The sequence below is a fragment of the Balaenoptera borealis genome (assembly GCF_965194805.1).
Source record: "Balaenoptera borealis genome assembly, chromosome: 3".
NCBI classification, from domain to species: Eukaryota; Metazoa; Chordata; class Mammalia; order Artiodactyla; family Balaenopteridae; genus Balaenoptera; species Balaenoptera borealis.
The window spans coordinates 36,833,399-36,856,278 of record NC_138866.1 but is presented as its reverse complement, the minus strand read 5'-3'; the positions used below and the strand labels follow the sequence as shown (position 1 = coordinate 36,856,278).

Here is a 22,880-nt window from a genome sequence, read left to right as displayed (position 1 = left end):
CCTACTTTATTTTTGTCCTCTGTTGTTCCTTTAAATGTATTCTGTGGAGCTAATTCTTCATTTGCATTAACTGAAACTTAGGGCAAGGCCATGTTTTTCCTGATCACTTTCAGTTTAATGTAAAAATTATAACATTACCTTTACTAAAAGGTACCTTTACAATGACAGGTCAAGAAATTATAAAGTAAAAACAACCAAATAGAAATATTAGATATGACAAATATAATAGCTGAAATGAACAACACAATAGATGAGATAAATAGGATGGATAAAGCTGAGAACAAATTGAGTGAGTCGGAAAATCAGACTGAGAAACTCTCTGAGAAGGTGGCAAGAAAGGCAGTACCAATAGGGGTGTGTGTATGTGTGTGTCTGTATAAAGAGAGAAAGATTTGGCTAACACAACTGTGGGGTCTGGCAAGTCCAAAATCTTCAGGGCAGGCTGGCAGGTTGGAGACCCACGGAAGAGCTGATGTTGCAGCTCAAGTCTGAAGGCAATCCAGAGGTAGAATTCTTCCTCCTCAGGGGACCTCAGTCTTTTCTCTTAAGGGCTTCAACTGCTTGGATGAGGCTCACTCACATTATGGAGAGTAATCTGCTTTACTCAAAGCCTTCTTGTTATGTTAATCACATCTAACATGCAACATCTAGACTGATGTTTGATCAAGCATCAGGGCACCATAGCTTGGTCAAGTTGACACATAAAATTAACCATCATGCAAAGAAATGAAGGATAGAATTAGAATTGCCAACGTTCTGTTCAGAGTCACAGAAGGAGAAAGAGTAGAAAAAGAAGAAAAGTAAAAACAAAAAAAAAAAACAAAAGAAAGAAATCAAAAGAAAATAAACAGAGGAAAATGTTTAAATAAATAATGGTAAAATTGACAGATGAAAGACTTAGATTTAAAAATTCATGGAGTGCCAAATAAGAGAGATAAGGTAAAACAATATATCTAAGCACATTATAGTGAAATTTAAGAACATTAAAGCAAATGAGAAAAATTTTAAGGTTTCCTGAGAGAAAGAACAGATCACCTACAAAGGAATAAGAATCACATTGTTATCAGACTTTTCAACAGTAACAGAGGATGCAAGGAGATAATTTTAAAGAATTTAATGAAGGAACTTTGAACCTAGAAGTTTATATCCAGCCAAATTGTCATTCAAATATGAGGGCATACTAAAAGTGTAATCAGGCACACATGGTGTCAGAAAGTTTGCCACACAAAGATCCAGTTTTTTAAAACTCGCTTGTGGAAATACTCAAATGAGGAGGAAAATCCAGGAGGAGGCTTCAAGAGATATGCAACTAAGAGTAATCAAACACGTTGGTCAGATTTGGTGGTTGTGTAAAAAATTAGGACCAAGTAAAAGAAACCAAATAAAAGATATATCATGCAACCATGAACCCCCCAAAAATTGCATTAGTAATCATAATTTCTGAAAACAGAATTTAAGGCAATATTTTATAAGGCACAAAAAAGAGAATGTTTTATAGTGCTTAAAAGAACAGGACAGCAAAATCATCATAAGCGCATATGCTCCAGTAATCTATAAAACAAAAACTGATAGAACAGCACAGACAAATGGATGAGTCAAAAATTATACTTGGAGGACTTCCCTGGTGGTCCAGTTGTTAAGAATCTACCTGCCAATGCAGGGGATATGGGTTTGAGCCCTAGTCTGGGAAGATCCCACATGCTGCGGAGCAACTAAGCCCGTGTGCCACAACTACTGAGCCCATGCTCTAGAGCCTGTGAGCTGCAGCTACTGAGCCCACATGCTGCAACTACTGTAACCCGAGCGCCTAGAGCCCATGCTCCAAAACAAGAGAAGCCACTGCAATGAGAAGCCTGTGCACCTCAACGAAGAGTAGCCCCTGCTCGCCGCAACTAGAGAAAGCCCACGCACAGCTATGAAGACCCAGTGCAGCCAAAAATAAATTAAAAAACAAAAACAAAAATTATACTTGAAGAATGTAGCATATCTTTTCCAGAATCAAGTAAACAAATATAATCAGAGGTACAGACAATCTGAACCACGAATAATATGCTTGAGCATTAGCTATTTATAGTGCTTTATACCCAACCAAGAGAGAACACATTCTTTATAAGCACACATGGCACAGCTACCAAAACAGACCAATCACTGGCCATGTAGGAAGCCTCAATAAATTCCCAGGGATCATATAATACTTCTACCATGTTGTAATAAAATACAAATTTTTTAAAAATCCTATACATTTGGAAACATAAAAATGTACTGCTATATTTAAAATAAAAGATAAGGGAAAGAGTACATGTCAATATTTGTGGAACAAAGCAAAAGTAGTTCTTGACAGAAAAATTATGGTTTAAATGAGAGCATTTATCAGGATAAATCCTGATAAATATCCTGAGTGATCAGGATATTCGAAAGGTTAATCATAAACCAGTTGCTCTTATTTTTCTTCCTCCTATTTGTCTTCCTTTCCTTCTTTTCCCCTTCTAAACAATTCAGTCCTAAAGCCACAGGCATCTGCACAGAATGAGAAGGGAAATGCTGAGGCTCATAGCAGGCCTACAGAGCCCAAGCAAGGTGACAAAAGCGTCTGCAGAAGAGGGCTGCCCTGCAGAGGGACTCAGAGCCTGATCACATATGGAGAGGTGACCTGTCATGGAGTGTTAGAGCCTGAACAGGGCAAGGAAGATGTGTATACCATTCTGGAAATCAACAAGAACAAGACAGGAACCCAAATAAGAAGATGGGTAAAGGAAACAAACAGGCAGAGACTAAAAAGCCAAAAGACAAAAAACATTAAGGAAATACGAAACTCATTAATAATTAGAGAAATGCAAATTAAGTTAACAATCATTTTATACCTGATGGAATGGCAAAAGTTAGGAAGCTGCTAGTATCAAGAAATGACAAGAATGTGGAGATTCAAAAACCCTCCTGTATCTCTGGTGGGACGATTTATTGTTTTGTGAGAGCTGACTGGCAGTACTTAGTCATATTAAGTGTATGTATACACTATGAGCCTCCAATTCCAATCCTGACTTAACACCCCTAAGCAATTCTCTCTCGGGTCCATGAAGGGGACTTGTACCAGGATGCTAACAGTGATGTTGTTTGTGGTGGCATAAAAATAGAGGTAACAAGGCTATTTACCACTAGAGGAAGAGACAGGTAAAATAAATAAATAAATAAAAAGAAAAAATTAAAACCATGGCAGATATGAACACTGTAGTACTCCATGCAGTAGACAGAAGCAATGAATTAGATGAACAAATAGCAATATTAAATGGATCTTAAAAATACAGTGCTGAGTAATAGAATGAGATTTTTAACACAATACCACTTATGCAAATTTAAAATACATGCACAAAAATTACATTTAAAGAAACACATATAAACAAAGAAATACACATTAAACATATTAGATTGACTTCCTTTTGGGGAGGCAATGGACAAGATCCAAGGAAAGAATAAACAAATAAGAGAGAGGCCTTCCGTGGCCCAAATTAATGCATTAAAAACCATGGACTTTGATTAACTCAACCTTCTGTATCTGAGGTCCAATTGTGAGGAGTGGAGAGGCAAGGGAATCCAAGTGGTCAACAGCATTAAAAAAGAAAGTTACTCAACCTTACTAGTAGTAAGGTAAATGTAAAAACTGTACCATTTTAACCTAACTCGCACAAACACACACTCTAAAAGGACGACAGCATACAATGCTGGCTAGGATGTGAAGAGGAAACACTCATGTATTGCTATTTGGAAAGTGAACTCCTGCCTTTTGCAAGGTAGTGTTCTGGCAATGGCTATTAAACTTTAAAATACTCAGGATATTCCCTGGCAATCCAGTGGTTAGGACTCAAAGCTCTCACTGCCGGGGCTCCAGGTTCGATACCTGGTTGGGGAACTAAAATCCCACAAGCCGTGTGGCGCAGCCAAAGAAAAAAATTTAAAAAGAAAATACTCATACACTGTGATCCTATATTTCCACATTTAGAACTCAATCCCATAGGGGGAGGAAGCACCAGTGTGGAAAGATATATGTATAAACATACTTATTTCAGCATTATTTGTAGTGGCATAAAAAGTGGAAATAAGAGAAGGACCATCAATAATTCTTAATAGGGAATTGGTTGAATAAATAAGTTATATACACAGTATGGAATACTGTACAGCTGTTAAGGGAATAAGTTAAATCTATATCTTTTGACCTAAGGAAAGACCATGAGGTACCTACTTCTTACCAAGTAAGAAGAGTATTTTGACTGGTACAGTCCCAGTTTTGTAAAAATACCAACACCTACATATATATATTCATATATTTCCATAATCATTGCAATAGTTGTAAAAGATATAGACACATTGGTTACCAATATGAAATAGGCAGAAAGGGGGTTAGAGAAGATTATTATTATTTCCTTCAAACCTTTTAACATGGTTTCAAGGGTTGCGGAAAGCATGTACTATTTGTATATTCTTAAAATTTAATATAGTATTTTTAAAACTTGCATGGAAATGAATCATCATCAATTACAGATTCAAGAGCAGAGGTAAAAGCTGGACTCATCTCTGGACTCTGTGGAGTACATTGTCGATACCACTTCACCAGGGCTGGAAGTTTTTAAAAACAGTGATCAGGATTTCCCTGGCGGTGCAGTGGTCAAGAATCCGCCTGCCAATGCAGGGGACACAGGTTCCATCCCTGCTCCAAGAAGATCCCACATGCCACGAAGCAACTAAGCCTGTGCGCCACAACTACTGAGCCTCCACTCTAGGGCCTGCGAGACACAACTACTGAGCCCGTGTGCCACAACTACTGAAGCCCGTGCGCCTAGAGCCCATGATCCACAACAAGAGAAGACACCGCAATGAGAAGCCCGAGCACCACAATGAAGACCTGCTCGCCGCAACTAGAGACAGCCCACGTGCAACAAGGAAGACCCAATGCAGCCAAAAATAAAATTAAAAAAAAATTTTTTTTAATGTTCTATATTAAAAAAAAAAAACTGAGTGATCAAAATATATTGGATCAATGAATGAATGAATGGAATAAGAGACTAAATGAGTGAGTAGTGAGTGAGTAAGTTTATGCTTTGGGGCACAGTAATTATAGAAATAGTATAATATAGGTATGGGTATGACAAGCAATTCTGTGAAGAGGTAGTGAAATAGAATCAAAATCTCCTGAAAATCATCCTACCTATTCCCATTCCGCTTCTAGGATTGACCTTTTCCTTACAGATGCAGAGAAGCAGAAAATAGAGAAGGAAATTGTCTACAAGATAATTATTGAGGAATTTCACCAACAGCCCCTTCCCAATGCCCATCATATCTAGCTGACACAGTACACCTGAAATTGCCCCTTTAGAGAGTCATTCCTTTGAGCTCCTTTCCCTCTAATCCTCTTTTAAAAGTACATTAAGAAATATGTTAACAATGCTTACAATAAATATCAAATATGTACAGTAGAGAAATGGGAGATATGGAGTAAGGAAAGGCTTTTTGATACAATCAGAATGTTCAAAAGTTTGTAGCAAATTTTCCTCCCTTTCTTAATATTAAGAAAAGTACAAATAGCATTAACAGCTTTGAACATTAGATAGTATAATAAAAGACGATCATTTTCATTGTCAAAGAAATGCCTTATACTTCAGGAAATTCTTACTTTGTTCGTGTCCAAGTCTAATCTCCCTGGAAAAAGGTCATTAATAGCAATTTTTCCTTCCAGATGTTTCAAGGGTCTTTTTTGTTCCTTATACTTTTCCTCAGTATCGGATGATTCTCCAGCAGTTTCTTCACAGTGATGATACTGCTTCTCCAATTGCTTAGTGAGCATCTGAACTTCCTGCTGGAGGCCTTCAGCTCTCTGTAGGGAAAAAAAATAGATAGAACATCCTGATGGTCCATGATTTGTATTTTTCAAAACTATTTGCAAGTTCTACTTATACTGACATTGTAGTAACATTAAGCTACTAAAATAGATGAGTGGGGAAGACATTTAAGAAGATTTGACATGTATAAGCTAGTTTTTAAAAAAGAAACAGAAAGGTTTGATATACAAAAATAAGACATTTTAGTGAGTACTGAGAAATAAAACTGTATAATGAATTTTAAGAGAGCAGAGTGTAAAAAATTTGTAACTGTACAATAAACAGACTACTGTGTAGTAGGTTTTACTAACATTGAATTTAAGCAATACCTATTTTTATCTGAATTTTAGGGTGAAGAGTCATGAAATTTTACTAAAATGATTTGGACATACAAGGAGATATATACACAAACTTGCTGGATCAATCTTTCGATAGACTTGACCAGTAAATTCAAACAAATGACTGACTTGATAATTTATTTTATTGCACTGACTGAACTGACCAGTGTTTGATCATGATGGAAACATTATCCTCACCACACCACTATTTTTAAGCTAGCATTCATTGAGCTTACTGAACTGAAGCATTTATCATGTATTAATCCATTTAATCCTTACAACCATTCTGTGGGACAGGAACTAAACCTACCCCAACCCTACCCCACTCCTGCCAAAATTTACAAATGAAACTGAGGCACAGAGAGCATAAGTAACCTGCCCAAGAGCACACAGTTGCTAATGGCAGAGCTGGGATTCATACCAGGCCTCTCGGCTCTTAACAAACACACTATACTACCTCTACTGTGATAATGGACATTCTCTTCCCTTTTATCACTGTAGCAATAAAAATAAACTCAGAGCCACAGAGTTTACTAAATCGGCTAACATCAAAACCCACATCTTAAAACTAATTTGAAAGAGTAACTCATCTGTCAATACACTTACGGACTTCCAAGATTGCTCATTTGCACCAGTCTCCTGAATGCTCTCTTTCACACCTTCCTCTGTGGCTGGTATGGGTTCAACACTGTTGCTGGGAAGAGTAGACAATTGACTGAGGAATTTCTGATAGAGGGATGGCTCAGTTTTAGTTTCCCAGCTGAATGAATACGGAAGTCTGTGTAACTCAGGTAATTGTTTTTCCTTATGGATCAAATCTTGTTGACATTTATCCCAAATTTTCTGTCCATCTTTTGGTCCTTCAGAGTAAAAAATGTTGTCTCTCTCAAAGTTCTTGACCAGGATAGCTTCATCCTTGTCCTAAATATGCCAACACACATGTTAAACTTCCCATATGGAATTTAATATTGAGACATCTACTTCCCTCCTTTTGAAATATAAGTATAATCATAATACAAAGCTTCAGGAGAAAAGGCTCTCAATAGAAATAAAGAGTTACAGAGTCATAAGAGAGACAAGGACATACTCAAAAGAGTAAACTAGGAGCTTCCCTGGTGGTGTAGTGGTTGAGAATCTGCCTGCCAGTGCAGGGGATGCAGGTTCAGGCCCCGGTCTGGGAAGATCCCACATGCCGCGGAGCAGCTGGGCCCGTGAGCCACAATTACTGAGCCTGCGCGTCTGGAGCCCGTGCTCCGCAACAAGGGAGGCCACGATAGTGAGAGGCCCACGCACCGTGATGAAGAGTGGCCCCCACTTGCCGCAACGAAACGAAGACCCAGCACAGCCATAAATAAATAAATAAATTTTTTTTTAAAAAAGAGTAAACTAGAACATCAAGAGGTATTAAAATATTACGTGGGGGCAGGTGGGGAGGGCAAAAAAAAAAATGATGTTATAGAGAAACTGCTTTGAGAACATAGGAAATTTAGCTTAGAGAAGCAGCTAACCGAACTGCTCCAGTTTATGGAGGAACTGTTTACAGAATATTTTGAGCTAATAAATGTAGGAATAATGATAGAATTTTAAAACTCAGCATTTTACTTCTCCTAACAAAATAATTGATTCAGGCAAGGATTCCCAATGAATGCTAACACTATTAAGTGAAAAGCTGGCAGGGAAATGGATATTTTCATAAAGACTTAATTATGATTATAGAACATCATTTAATAGTAACAGCTTTGATAATGTAAAAGCATAAATAAGTCACATTTCTTTCCCCCAACCTTTCCCTTTTAAGCACCCTGCTTCCACTGTAAACAGGAAAAAAATAAAAGATAATGCTTGTACTTCTCCTTCCCCCCACTTCTCCCAAGAATATTCTGCCTTTATAAATTCTAGTCTTCTTTTCACCTCTTGCCACATTCTATTCTGAAAACTGAGTAAACAAGTTTAGTTTCTGGGCTTTTTGTCATGTGAAACTGGGAAATAGAAGGGGAGCTAGAGTTGTTGAAGTAATGATGGGTTTGTCTCACTAAAAGCCCAGAAAAAAGAGGTAGAATAAAAGAGCAGTGGAAGAAAAGGTCAGAGCTACATGTACCCCGGTGTGGGAGAGTTTTTCGGAGATGTGACAGATAAGTCAGAGAAGTGAAAAACATGGAAAGTGTTACTGTGAATTACTTGAAAGAGGTGATTAAAAATTGGAATTACTTTAAACTCTGAAAGTAGTTGCTGAATTTTTTTAAGTGGAACTCCTCACATTAAGGGGATCGTGATGGGCCTTATTTTACATTCAGAATATATAATAAACAGTTTGGGTCCATGGATTTCAAAATAAATTTTACCACTTCCTTGACAGTAGTCCACCTCCCATCCTCCTCCAACATTCTTCCATAAAACTTTCATTCATCCTGTGAATTGCTATCTACTAGGGACCAGGATAACCTCTTCCTTCTAAACCCAACTCATGCCATGATTCTAGATTTCAATGTCCAGTGTAGATGATCCACCAATTTAGTTTTGTGACTCCTGTGCTTCAGTTTCAATGACTTTCACCTACACCCCTATTCAATCCTTACACCCAAATCCAAAAACCCAGATGTTGTCAGCAGCAGGAACTAACCCATACCAGAAATTTAAAACTTGAATATTTCACTCTCTAACCACCACCTCCTCCCATTTCTCTCAAAGCTCCATTCCCTCTAACCTTTTCTTTAGTATCACAGAGACCTTCAGATCTGCCTTGCACTTCTTCTCCATACCTCAGAAACTCTTCCAGTCAGCCATGCTGTACTGCTTCCTTTTATCCTCCATAAGAAGAGGATCAATAAACCACTCAACATTTGCCAATTATCGCCTGGAGTAACACAAGATAATAAAAATCCTGTTTCTTCAAAAATCAATCAAAATTTGTTCTCACCTTCGTCATGAAACTGTCTTCTTGTTCTTTCATACTCATATAAGGGGTGAATCTGTTAACACCTGCTAACTTTTTCTCCAAAAGGTCTACTTTTCGCTCTGCTTTTTTTCTTTCAATCAGATGTACTCTGTGTAAGATATTGGCAGGTAACGATATCTTGAAACCAATTTTCAAACTTCAATTAAAATAATAAAAAGAAATATCCCCCATTTAAAGTATATTAAACATGTGTATTAAGTAAAAATGTATTTCTTATGAAAAGAACTGTGCAGTTACCCAACTATTTCTAGGGAGAGATAAGAAATGGTAGAGAAATGAAGAGAACAACAATCCAGTGTTAAGTCCTGTAGTAGTTCCCCTGGGGGAGGTCAATTTTGAAACCAGCCTTTTCAAGAGGAAATTTGAGTATGAATATCTGTCTGCTACTATGGTAATATTGTGATGATCAGGAGGTTCCACATGTGTACAAGCACAGTGGGCCTCTGTATTCGAGGGTTCCACATCCATGGATTCAACCAACCATGGATTGAAAGTATTCAAAAAGATTCTTTTCAGAAGGTTCCAAAAAGCAAAACTTAAATTTGCCTCACACCAGCAACCACTTACATAGCATTTACATAGTATTAGGTATTAGAAGTAATCTAGAGATGATTTAAAGTACACAGGAGATGTGCATGGGTTATATGCAAATACTATACTATTTTATATAAGGGATTTAGCATCTGCAGATTTTGGTACCCTCAAGGGTCCTGGAACGATCCCCTGTAGACACTGAGGGACAAGGGATGAGGGGCAAATGTACTCCCATTTTAGTAACACTTGCATGGGTTCTTCAACTGAATCCCTGAATGGGGTTGCACGAGGGGTAAAGGAATTAGAAATAATAATACAGCAATAGAGAATAGCATATGTAAAAACTTATTTTATTATCAAATATACAAACAGTTAATTATTTGGTTCTTGTTTTGATTAACCATTGGTAGGTATTGGTAACATTTTCTACCTTGAGGCTAGGTTAAAGTTTCAGTCCATCTTCCATGTTTTTTATGTTCTCTTCTATCTAAGATTTGCATCCTACAGAATTAGTGAATTTGAGTCAGGTCAAAGAAACTATCTGAATTATCTAAAGAGAAAATTTTAATTAAAAAAAATATGTATTAGAAACATGTAGGTCACACTCAAAAGGTCTAACACCTGCAACTGTAGTCTTAGAATGAGAGTAGACACAGAATGGGACAGAAATACAATATTTAAAAAAAATAATTCCCAAGAATTTTCAAAACCTGATGAAAGACATCATTTGATAGATTGAGTAAGTTCTGCAAATCCTAAGCAGGATAGATACAAATAAATAAATAAATAAACAAATAAATAAATTAAAGGGACATTTTATAATAATAAAAGTGACAATTCAACAGAAAGATATAGACATCCTATATTAGAATGCAAATAGTTTCAAAATACATAAAGCAAAAGTTGAACTAAAAGTGAGAGACACAAATCCACAATCATAATTGGAGATTTCAACATACCTCTTTCAGTAACCAATAGAACAAAGCAAAATGTGCTGGGTCTGAAAATTTATTCCCAACTGCACTAAATGCAAAGAGAGGACAGCTAAAGGGGCTGGGGACCAGATACAGCCTAAGAACAATCCTTTGTCCCAAGTCTCCTCCAGAGTTCACTCCATGGGAACAGCTTCCAATTCTCTCCCTCTTCAACATGAACATAAATATGAAAAAAAAAAGTGTATGGTATGCCACATAGCCATCCTCCTTGTTGGCATCAAAGACAAAACAAAAAGTCCAGAGTGACTCACTCTACAGCCGTATTAAAAATTGTGCTGAAGGCACTTCCCTGGTGGCGCAGTGGTTAAGGGTTCGCCTGCCAACACAGGGGACACGGGTTCGAGCCCCGGTCCGGGAAGACCCCACATGCCACGGAGCAGCTAAGCTCATGTGCCACAGCTACTGAGCCTGCGCTCTTGAGCCCACACGCTGCAACTACTGGAGCCTGCACGCCTAGAGCCCGTGCTCTGCAGCAGGAGAGGCCACCGCAGTGAGAAGCCCGCACACCGCAACAAAGAGTGGCCCCCGCTCACCGCAACTAGAGAGGGCCCCTGTGCAGTAATGAAGACCCAACACAGACAAAAATAAATAAATTAATTAATTAATTAAAATTTATTTTAAAAAAATTGTGCTGAAGAGTCTGCAATGCTTGGTCAGCTGTTAGGAGTTAAACTATAGACCAACTTCAGGTGGTAGCTTATCACTGAGAAGATAATTATTGGAATGATGAATTTCTTTTAAACAGTTCTTCATTTGAACTTTGTCAGTCTTCTTTTTTCATACACTGCACAACCAGAAAAAAAGGAAATCCTACTCTCCCTCTTGCTAGCCTTTAATTTTAATAATTTCTCAGCCTGAGTAAAGGTTTGTTTTATCACTTAGTTTTAAGATCCTATATATTTTCTTTTCAAAAGAGATTTTGGAAATGCAAGACCCGGAAGAAACCTCAACCTATTCATTGAGGCAATATATACTAACTAATGTAGAATAGAAACAGCTTCACATCTGAATACACATTCACATCTGAATACACATTCACATCTGAATACAATAGCTTTTCATATTGTATGACTTACTTAAATATTATTCATATTATAAGAGGGAAAATTAATGACTTTGTTTCCCCTCCTATCAACTAAGGCCACATGATCAAATATCTCCTCTGTCTGTAAACCAATTAAGTAACCACGGGTCTAAGAATAACACATTGTATAAAGGACAAAACCACACAATCATCCCAATAAATGCAGAAAAATCATTTGACAAAATCCAACACATTTTAATGATAAAAACACTCAACAAACGTAGAAGGGAATTTCCTCAACCTGATAAAGGGCATCTACAAAAAACCCATAGCTAACATCATACTTAATGGTAAAAGACTGAACCCCCCCCACCACCACCACCTAAGATCAAGAACAAAAGAAGGATGTCTGTTTCTCATGACTTTCTTTCAATAATGCACTGGAAGTTTGAGTCAAGGCAATAGACAAGAAAAATAACTTAAAAGCATCCAGATTAGAAAGGAAGAAGTAATACCTCAACATAATAAAGGCTGTATATGACAAACCCACAGCTACACACAACATCATACTCAATGGTGAAAAGCTGAAAGCATTCCTTCTAAGATCAGGAACAAGATAAGTATGCCCACTCTTGCCACTTTTATTCAACATAGGTTTGGAAGTCCTAGGCACAGAAATCAGAGAAGATAAAGAAATAAAAGGAATTCAAATTCAAAAGGAAGAAACAAAACTGTCGCTGTTTGCAGATGACATGATACTATACATACAAAATCCTAAAAACACCACCAGAAAACTACTAGAGCTCATCGATGAATTTGGTAAAGATGTAAGATAAAAATTAAAATAAAGAAATCTGTTGCATTTCTATACACTAAATAAACTATCAGAAAGAGAAATTAAGGAAACAATCCCATTACCACCACATCAAAAAGAAAAAAGTGCCTAGAAATAAACCTACCAAAAATTATGAGACACCAATGAAAGAAATTGAGGACAACACAACAGATGGAAAGATATCCCATGTTCTTGGATCAAAAGAATTAATATTATTTAACATGAGCGTACTAACCAAGGCAGTCTACAGATTCAATGCAATCTCTATCAAATTACCAATGGCATTATTCACAGAACTAGAACAAATAATTTTAAAATTTGTATGTAAACACAAAAGACCCAGAATAGCCAAAACGATCTTGAGAAAGAAGAAAGGAGCTGGAGGAAACATGTGCCCTGACTTCAGACTATACTACAAAGGTACAGTAATCCAAACAGTATGGTACTGGCACAAAAACAGATATGTAGACCAATGGAATAGGATAGCAAGCCCAGAAACAAACCCATGCACTTATGGTCTATTAATCTACTACAAAGGAGGAAAGAATATACAATGGAGAAAAGACAGTCTCTTCAACAAGTGGTGCTGGGAAAACTGGACAGCTACAGGTAAAAGAATGAAATTAAAACATCCTCTAATACCATATATAAAAATAAACTCAAAATGGATTGAAGACCTAGATGTAACACCAGATACCATAAAATTCCTACAGGAAAACATAGGCAGAACACTCTTTGTCATAAATCGCAGCAATAATTTTTTGGATGGGTCTCCTACAGTGATGGAAGTAAAAGCAAAAATAAGCAAATGGTACCTAATTAAGCTTAAAAGCTTTTGCACAGCAAAGGAAACCATAAACAAAACGAAAAGACAACCTACAGACTGGGAAAAAGTATTTGCAAATGATGTGACCGACAAGGGTTTAATTTCCAAAATATACAAACAGCTCATATAGCTCAATATCAAAAAAACAAAAAACCCAATAAAAAAATGGGCAGAAGACCTAAATAGACATTTCTCCAAAGAAGACATACAGATGGCCAATAGGCACATGAAAAGATGCTCAATATCTCTAATTATTAGAGAAATGCAAACCGAAACTACAGTGAGGTATCACCTCTCACAGGTTAGAATGGCCATCATCAAAAAGTCTACAAATTATAAATGCTGGAGAGGGTGTGGAGAAAAAGGAACCCTCCTACACTGTGGGAACGTAAATTGGTGCAGCCACTATGGAGAACAGTATGGAGGCTCTTTAAGAAACTGAAAATAAAGTTACCATATGATCCAGCAATCCCACTCCGGGGCATATATCTGGAAAAGATGAAAACCCTAATTGGAAGAGATACACGCCCCCCAATGTTCATAGCAGCACTATTTACAATAGCCAGGACATGGACAACCTAAACGTCCATCGACAGATGAATGGATAAAGAAGATGTGGTATATATATATACAGTGGAATATTACTCAGCCATAAAAAAGAATGAAATAATGCCATTTGCAGCAACATGGATGGACACAGAGATTATCATGCCAAGTGAAGTAAGTCAGAAAGAGAAAGACAAATACCATATGATATCACTTATATGTGGAATCTTAAAAAAAATGATACAAATGAACTTATTTTAAAAACTCACAGCCATAGAAGACAAACTTATGGTTACCAAAGGGTGGAGGAGGGGGGATTAATTATGAGTTTGGGATTAACTGATGCCCACTTCTGTATATAAAATAAACAACAAGGACCTACCGTATAGTACGGGGAACTATAGTAATATTTTGTAATAACCTATACGGGAAAAGAATATGAAAAAGAATATATATATATATATATATATATATATATATATATATATATATATATACCTATATCTATATCTATATATCACTTTGCTGTACACCTGAAACTAATACAACATTGTAAATCAACTATACTTCAATAAATAAATAAATAGAAAGGAAGAAGTAAATCTCTTGTCGATAACATGGTCTTGTATAGAGAAAATCTTAAGGAATACACACACAAACACACACACACAGAAAAACCTATAGGAGCTAATAAACAAGTTCAGCAAGGTTAGCAGGACACAAGATTGATATAGAAAAATCCACTGTATTTCTATTCTCTGAAAATGAACAATCCAAAAACAAAATTAAGGAAACAGTTCTCTTTCCAATGCATAAATAAGAATAAAATACTTAGAAATAAAGAAATAAATGTAACAAAAGAAATGTAAGACATTCACTAAAAACTGCAAAATATTTTTGAAAGAAATTAAAGACCTAAATAAATGGAAAGATGCCCCATATTCATGGATTGAAGGCTTAATATGACAGTATTCCCCAAATTGATCTACAGATTCAACACAATCCCTATCAAAATCCCAGCTCCCTTTTTTACAGAAACCAACAAGCCAATCTTAAAATTCATATAGAAAAGTAAGGGACCCAGAGTAGCCAAAACAGTCTTGAAAAAAAAAAAAGAAAAAGTTTGAGGACTCACATTTCAAAACTTACTACAAAGCTACAGTAATTAGGACAGTGTGGTACTGGTATGAGAATAGACATATAGACCAGTGGAATAGAATTGAGAGTCCAGAATTAAATGAATACATTTATGGTCAATTGATTTTTTTTGCAAAATTGTCAAGACAACTCAATGGGAGAAAGAATAATCCTTTCAACATGTGGTGCTGGGATAACAAGTGGATCTTCATATGAAAAAGAATGAATTTGACTACTTTATATAAAATAGATAACTAATAAGGACTTACTGTATAGTACAGGGAACTCTACTCAATACTCTGTAATGACCTATATGGGAAAAGAATCTAAAAAAGTGTGTATATGTGTATATGTATAACTGATTCACTTTGCTGTACAGCAGAAACTAACACAACATTATAAATCAACTATACTCCAATAAAATTTTTTTTAAAAAAGAATGAATTGGGACCCCTAACTCACACCCATAGAAAAATTAGTCAAAATGCATAAATCGTACCAATGTTTTCTTAGGACAGTCTCCCACGGCAATAAGAATAACAGCAAAAATAAACAAATGGGACCTGATCAAACTTACAAGCTTTCGTACAGCAAAGGAAACCATAAACAAAATGAAAAGACAACCTACAGAATGGGAGAAAATATTTGTAAATGATGCAACTGACAAGGGCTTAATTTCCAAAATATACAAACAGCTCACACAACTCAACAACAAAAAAACAAACAATCCAATTGAAAAATGGGCAGAAGACCTAAATAGACATCTCTCCAAAGAAGACATATAGATGGCCAAAAAGCACATGAAAATATGCTCAACATCACTAATTATTAGAGAAATGCAAATCAAAACTACAATGAGGTATCATCTCACACGGCTCAGAATGGCCATCATTAAAAAGTCCACAATTCATTAGGATTTACACTTAAGATATGAAAAACTATTACATGTATATTTGTCTCCAATAAAAAGTTAAAAAAAAAGTCTACAAATAACAAATGCTGGAGAGGGTGTGGAGAAAAGGGAACCCTCCTACATTGTTGGTGGGAATGTAAATTGGTGCAGCCACTATGAAAAACAGTATAGAGGTTCCTCAAAAAACTAAAAATAGAGTTGCCCATATGATCTAGCAATCCCACTCCTGGGCATATATCTGGACAAAACTATAAAAAAGAATGAAATAATGCCATTTGTAACAACATGGATGGACCTAGAGATTATCATACTAAGTGAAGTAAGTCAGAAAGAGAAAGTCAAATACCATATGATATCACTTATATGTAGAATCTAAAAAAAGGGTACAAATGAACTTATCTACAAAACAGAAACAGATTCACAGACATAGAGAAAAGACTTGTGGTTGCCAAGGGGAAGGGAGTGTGGGGGAGGAATAGACTGGGAGTTTTTGATTAGCAGATGCAAACAATTATATATAGAATGGATAAACAAGGCCCTACTGTATAGCACAGGGAACTATATTCAATATCCTGTGATAAACCATAATAGAAAATTAAATAAAAAAGAATATATGTATATGTATAACTTAATTTGCTGTACAAAAAAATTAACACAACATTGTAAATCAACTATACTTCAATAAAATAAAATTTTTAAAAAATTAGTCAAAATGGATCAAAGACAAAAATTTAGGTACTAAAACAATAACTATTCAAAGAAAACATACATGTAAATCTTTGTGATACTGGATTAGGCAATGGTTTCTTTGATATAACACCAAAGACACAAATGACAAAAAAAAAAAAAAAAAAAAGATAAACTTCATCAAAATTAAAAGATTTTGGAAACCAGCCTGGAAGTTGCTCAGAAGTAACCTCAAAAAGTTAAACATAGAGTTACTTTACGACCCAGCAATTCTACTCCTAAGGCATATACCTAAGAGAAATAAAACATACAGTCATATAAAAGCTCATATAAGAATGTTCATAGCAGCTTATTCATAAAGTCCCCTGCAAAGGAAACAACCCAATGTTCATCAACTGACGAATGGATAAATAAAATGTGGTGTATCCTTATGATGGAATATAATTCAGCCATAAAAAATGAAGTACTGATTCATGCTCAACAGTGATGAATCTTGAAATCATTGGGCTAAATGAAAGAAGTCAGACACAGAGGCCGTATATTGTATGTATCATTTCATTCATATGAAATGTCCAGAAAAGGCAAGTCCACAGAGAAAGAAAGTAGATGGCCAGAGACTGGAGAGAGTGGAATGGGGAGTAACTCCTAACAGACATAGGGTTTCTTTAGGCGTTGATGGAAACATTCTGAAATTAGAGAGTGGTGATGCTTGCACAACCTTGTGAATATACTAAAAACTACTGAATTGTATATTGCAAAAGGGTGAATTTTAATGAAATGAAAATTATATCTCAGTAAAAAATATTTTTTTAAAATATAATTTTGAGTCTGTATGTAAAATTCCATTAGATTGAAATTCTGTGATCAATCAGGATATGAGGTTCATATACTATTTGCAAGCTTATGACAAATGACATTTTTGAAAACAAACCAGAAAATTCCCTACCTTAGAAGGTTTTCTAGTTCTATAATTCTTCTAGTTAGATCCCAGTTGCCTCTTTCAAGACTCTGAATATTGGTGTTTTTCAAAGATTTAATTCTGGTTAGAGAAGCAATAAGTTCTTCTAGGTCCTTGATATCATCTTTCAGGGACATTATCTGGAATGACTGTTGCACATTATTTTCTTTGTAACTTTCTAGCTCATTCTTTATCTCTTGCAATGAAGTTTCTTTTATGAAAAGTTTGTTTCGAAGATTTCTTAGCTAATGAGAAAGGGAAAGTGTTATTTAAAAATCATTTATAAATTTGGTTTTAGAAACTTCATGATTTTAAATCATTATGAGTATTTGTGTGTGTGTGTGTGTGTGTTAGTTTCTGCTTTATAACAAAGTGAATCAGTTATACATATACATATGTCCCCATATCTCTTCCCTCTTGCATCTCCGTCCCTCCCACCCTCCCTATCCCACCCCTCTAGGTGGTCACAAAGCACCGAGCTGATCTCCCTGTGCTATGCGGTTGCTTCCCACTAGCTATCTATTTTACGTCTGGTAGTGTATATATGTCCATGCCACTCTCTCACTTTGTCCCAGCTTACCCTTCCCCCTCCCTGTAGCCTCAAGTCCATTCTCTAGTAGGTCTGCGTCTTTATTCCCGTCTTGCCCCTAGGTTCTTCATGACCTTTTTTTTTTTTTTTTTAGATTCCATATGTATGTGTTAGCATACGGTATTTGTTTTTCTCTTTCTGACTTTCTTCACTCTGTATGACAGATTCTAGGTCCACCTCACTACAAATAACTCAATTTCGTTTCTTTTTATGACTGAGTAATATTCCATTGTATATATGTGCCACATCTTCTTTATCCATTCATCTGTTGATGGACACTTAGGTTGCTTCCATGTCCTGACTATTGTAAATAGAGCTGCAATGAACATTTTGGTACATGACTCTTTTTGAATTATGGTTTTCTCAGGGTATATGCCCAGTAGTGGGATTATTATGAGTATTTAAATTATACATTATTATACAATTAAATGAAGACTTCTGAATCTCCTAACAGTAGATTCCAATGTTAAATACATTTTAAAAATCATGTCAAATTGACACATAGGGTTTGGTATAAGTGATTTTATTCTCATCAACATTAACTTTGTTTAAATCTTGTTATAAAAGTAAATTAGACTAATAATGAATTTTATAATTTCTAGCAGAAAAGAAATACTTGATGCTTTGGCCGTGGATGTTTTGTTTTATGATGGGTTGTAAAAGGGAATGTGGTCACAGGCCTCTCTTCTAAAGAGCAGCCTATGTTTATACCACTTGGTTCCTGGCCTTATTTGTGCTGATCAGAGAAATGGGTAGAGGGAAGAGTCAAGAGAAACAGCCAGGCTTAAATTGATTATATATATATATTTTAAGGCAGCTAAAGGAAAGAAGAGATCATAAAGCTATAAAGAGAACCAAGAATGATATGAGACATCACATGACATAAAAGAGCCACCAATGGCTGCCACTGCGGGAAGAGTCCAAAAAGGATTGGAGAAGCAAGGGGTGCAGCTGCTGTGAGGTAAGTTATTTACCTCTGGGTAGCATGTAAAAAAATCTCTGCTCTTCTATCTGATAAGTGAAAAAAGTTCACTAGATGAAGAAAATTGAGGCACTGCTGACATTCAAGGGTCAATTAACTTTTAATTTAATCTAATTTGTTCAAATTTCTTAATAGGCTGTGTGTAAACCTGATGAACTAGTAAGAAAGTAAAGCCAAATTTCTTCTTTTTATTGTTATTTTAAAAAAATTTTTTATTGGAGTATAGTTGATTTACAATGTTGTGTTAATTTCTGCTGTATAGCAAAGTGAATCAGCTATATGTATACATATATCCCCTCTTTTTTTGGATTTCCTTCCCATTTAGGTCACCACAGAGCATTGAGTAGAGTTCCCTGTGCTGTACAGTAGGTCCTCATTAGTTATCTATTTTATACATAGTATCAATAGTGTATATATGTCAATCCCAATCTCCCAATTCATCCCACGCCATATTTTAGATTCCACGTATAAGTGATATCATATGGTATTTGTCTTTCTGACTTACTTCACTTAGTGTGATGATCTCTAGGTCCATCCATGTTGCTGCAAATGGCATTATTTCATTCTTTTTTTATGGCTGAGAAGTAGTCCATTGTATATACGTACCACATCTTCTTTATCTATTAATCTGTCGATGGACATTTAGGTTGTCTCCATGTCTTGGCTATTGTGAATAGTGCTGCTATGAACATAAGGGTGCATGTATCTTTTTGAATTATAGTTTTGTCCAGATATATGCCCAGGAGTGGGATTGCTAGATCATATGGGCAACTCTATTTTTAGTTTTTTGAGGAACCTCTATACTGTTTTTCATAGTGGCTGCACCAATTTATATTCCCACCAACAATGTAGGAGGGTTCCCTTTTCTCCACACCCTCTCCAGCATTTATTTGTAGACTTTTTTTTTTTTAACATTTTCACAATATTGATTCTTCCAATCCAAGAGCATGACATATCTCTCTATCTGTTTGTGTCATCTTTGATTTCTTTCATCAGTGTCTCATAGTTTTCTGCGAACAGGTCTTCTGCCCCCTTAGGCTTATTCCTAGGTATTTTATTCCTTTTGTTGCAATGGTAAATGGGATTGTTTCCTTAATTTCTCCTTCTGATCTTTCTTTGTTAGTGTATAGGAATGCAAGAGATTTCTGTGTATTCGTTTTGTCTGCTGTAACCTTACTAAATTCATTGTTTAGCTCTAGTAGTTTTCTGGTGGCATCTTTAGGATTTTCTATGTATAGTATCATGTCATCTGTAAACAGTTTCAGTTTTACTTCTTCTTTGCCAGTTTGGATTCCTTTTATTTCTTTCTCTTTGATTGCCATGGCTAGGACTTCCAAAACTATGTTGAATAATAGTGGCAAGAGTGGGCACCCTTGTCTTCTTCCTGATTTTAGAGGAAATGCTTTCATTTGACTTTGCAAAACAGCATATGCTTTATAACCAGAAAAAAGTTCAGGAATACTTTGTTACTGAATAAAATTACATTAATTAGAAATGCTATAATTCCCAGCAGCAAAGGAGGTACGAAGATCAAGCATTTAAAACTAAATTTTTAATCCAGTATGTGTGTAAGTCGGTGTCTAAAACATTCTGTGGAATTCAAACAATGAAATAAACCTTATATGTTCTCAAAACATACCTTTATGTATTTCCTAATCATACTGCTATTTAAAAAACACACGACTGTGAAGCCAGTAATTTTATAGAGAAAGAAAATATGGAAGAGTGGAAAGACCTCAAAATCTGGAGGAACAAGACAGACTGTGGCCAAGACAAATAAGTTAAATTTTCTTACCCGCCTTACATTCTGGTTGTAAGAACTAAAAATAACATATATCAAGGGCCTAACATAGTGTCTGGCACATATTAGAATATAACTATACACTAAATTATAAGCATATGCTAAATTACAGATGTACAGTAAATTGCAGTTTGTGCTCCCTTGGAACTTGAAATTAAGTCATCCAAAAAAGCACTCCACAAACTTTGCTAATTAGCTGCAGAAGCAACTAAAGTATCTGAAATGGAGCAGGGTGGTGCTCAAACAAGGTCGTGAAGATGAAGTGAAAGATTTGAGCTCAAGCTGAAACCCATTTCTCCTCGTCATTGCCCAGCCACACTGACGGTAAGAACCCTCTGTGCTCATTCTTTATCTACTATAAATCAATTTTTATATCATTCCATCTCTCATCCCTTATGCCTCACCATGGAAACTCTTCTCTTGTGTCAGATTCAACACTTCTTTTCAGTTGTCATCATATTCCACATGTCACTGAAGCTTTTGACACCATTGGCCATGCTCTTTTGCTGGGTACAGTCATTGGCACTTGGTATCCATTCCCGTTCCTGATGTCTTCTTGTTCCATAGAAGTAGAAATAAAACTGTTATTTTCCAGACTCGTTTTTGGAGGCTGGGATTCTCTAGGCCAATGGTTCTCAAACTTCAGCATGCTTCAGAGTGACCTGGAAGTCTTCTTTAAAAACAGATTGCTAGACCTACCCCCAGAGTTTCTAGTTTGGCCTGGGACTAAGAATTTGTATTTTTACCAAGTTTCCAGGTGATGTTAATGTTGCTGATCTGGAGAACTACACTTTGAGACCCATGCTTTATGTAAACTGAGCTGCACCAAAGAAAGATGCATTCTCATTAAATTTAAATTAAAGGAGAAAAGACCATCTTCCCACTGCTATTTCTGCTGGTAAGCAAGTTCAAGGAGTGGGACAGAAAAAACATTCCATTACCTATTTACCAGTTTTGTGGAAGTTGAGAGGCAGCTGTGGCTGTGCAAGAAATGCTCAATGGCAGTAGGAGCAACTTCTGGACCTTCGGATCTCATCTACAGTGGTGTGTCTTTGCACACATTCATCCAACGCTGGCCCCAGCTCCCACACAAAGACTTTCCAATCATTTTGTATACATGTAATTCTCTGTATTAAATAATTTTTTTGGGAAAACTCAGAGTGGTTTCTGTTTTCTGCAGTGACTCCATGACTGATCCTTGGCTTTCATGAAACCATCTGTCTCCTTTTTATCTCCCTCCCTGATTTTCTTTCCATTAGTGCTGGTATCAAAGAACGATGCAAAACTGGATGTGACAAATCCTATGTCGTGTTTTGTTTTCCTTTAAGTGACCATAAAAGAGGTAAATTTTTTTAAATGAATTTTACAGTTTAGAAGCCAGACAAAGCTTCTCAGCGTGAAGAAGAATCTTCAGAATTCAATAAACTCTTCATGGTCAGCACCATAGCCTCCAGGGTTGCACTGACTTCATCATTTAGATTGCTTTTTAATGCCATTTCCAGCACATGACCAATCTTCTTTATAAAATATTGTTCCATTTCCCCCAAAATATGCATATTAAAAGCTGTTCTATAGTTTTGATCCTTGAGCAATCCTCCTAGAATAAATACAACCTTCCTACCATAGAGGAAATGGAAATGGCTTATAGTCTAAAGTTGGGTTTTTAGGATATTCTGGCAAAATTCTAAAGAGAAATCAGTTTTGCAGTATAAAGTAGTGAGGACAGGAGTCCTTAAAAAATTATAGCATTATTAAACTAAAACTTCTTAGAATAGAATAGAATCATTAGTGAAATAAATTTAGCAAATTCTCCCTAGAGAAAAAAAGTGAAGTCACTAGTTAAGAGAACTCAGCGTCACTGGTTGATAACGAAATGTTTTAAATCTTTTTAC

The 22,880-nt window shown here is 36.0% G+C and overlaps 1 protein-coding gene across 9 annotated transcripts in view; it reads right to left on the bottom strand.

The window, feature by feature from the left end:
- Positions 1-22,880, bottom strand: part of LOC309626120 (uncharacterized protein) — a 59,028-nt gene that overhangs the window by 10,695 nt on the left and 25,453 nt on the right. For all 9 annotated transcript variants that reach the window (XM_082386577.1, XM_082386584.1, XM_082386580.1 and 6 more), the window contains 4 exons: positions 17,605-17,861; positions 9,123-9,249; positions 6,812-7,126; positions 5,663-5,863 (listed from right to left, as the gene is read on the bottom strand). In XM_082386577.1, coding sequence (XP_082242703.1) covers positions 5,663-5,863; positions 6,812-7,126; positions 9,123-9,249; positions 17,605-17,861 — 900 coding nt within the window. The remainder of the gene's footprint in view (positions 1-5,662; positions 5,864-6,811; positions 7,127-9,122; positions 9,250-17,604; positions 17,862-22,880) is intronic.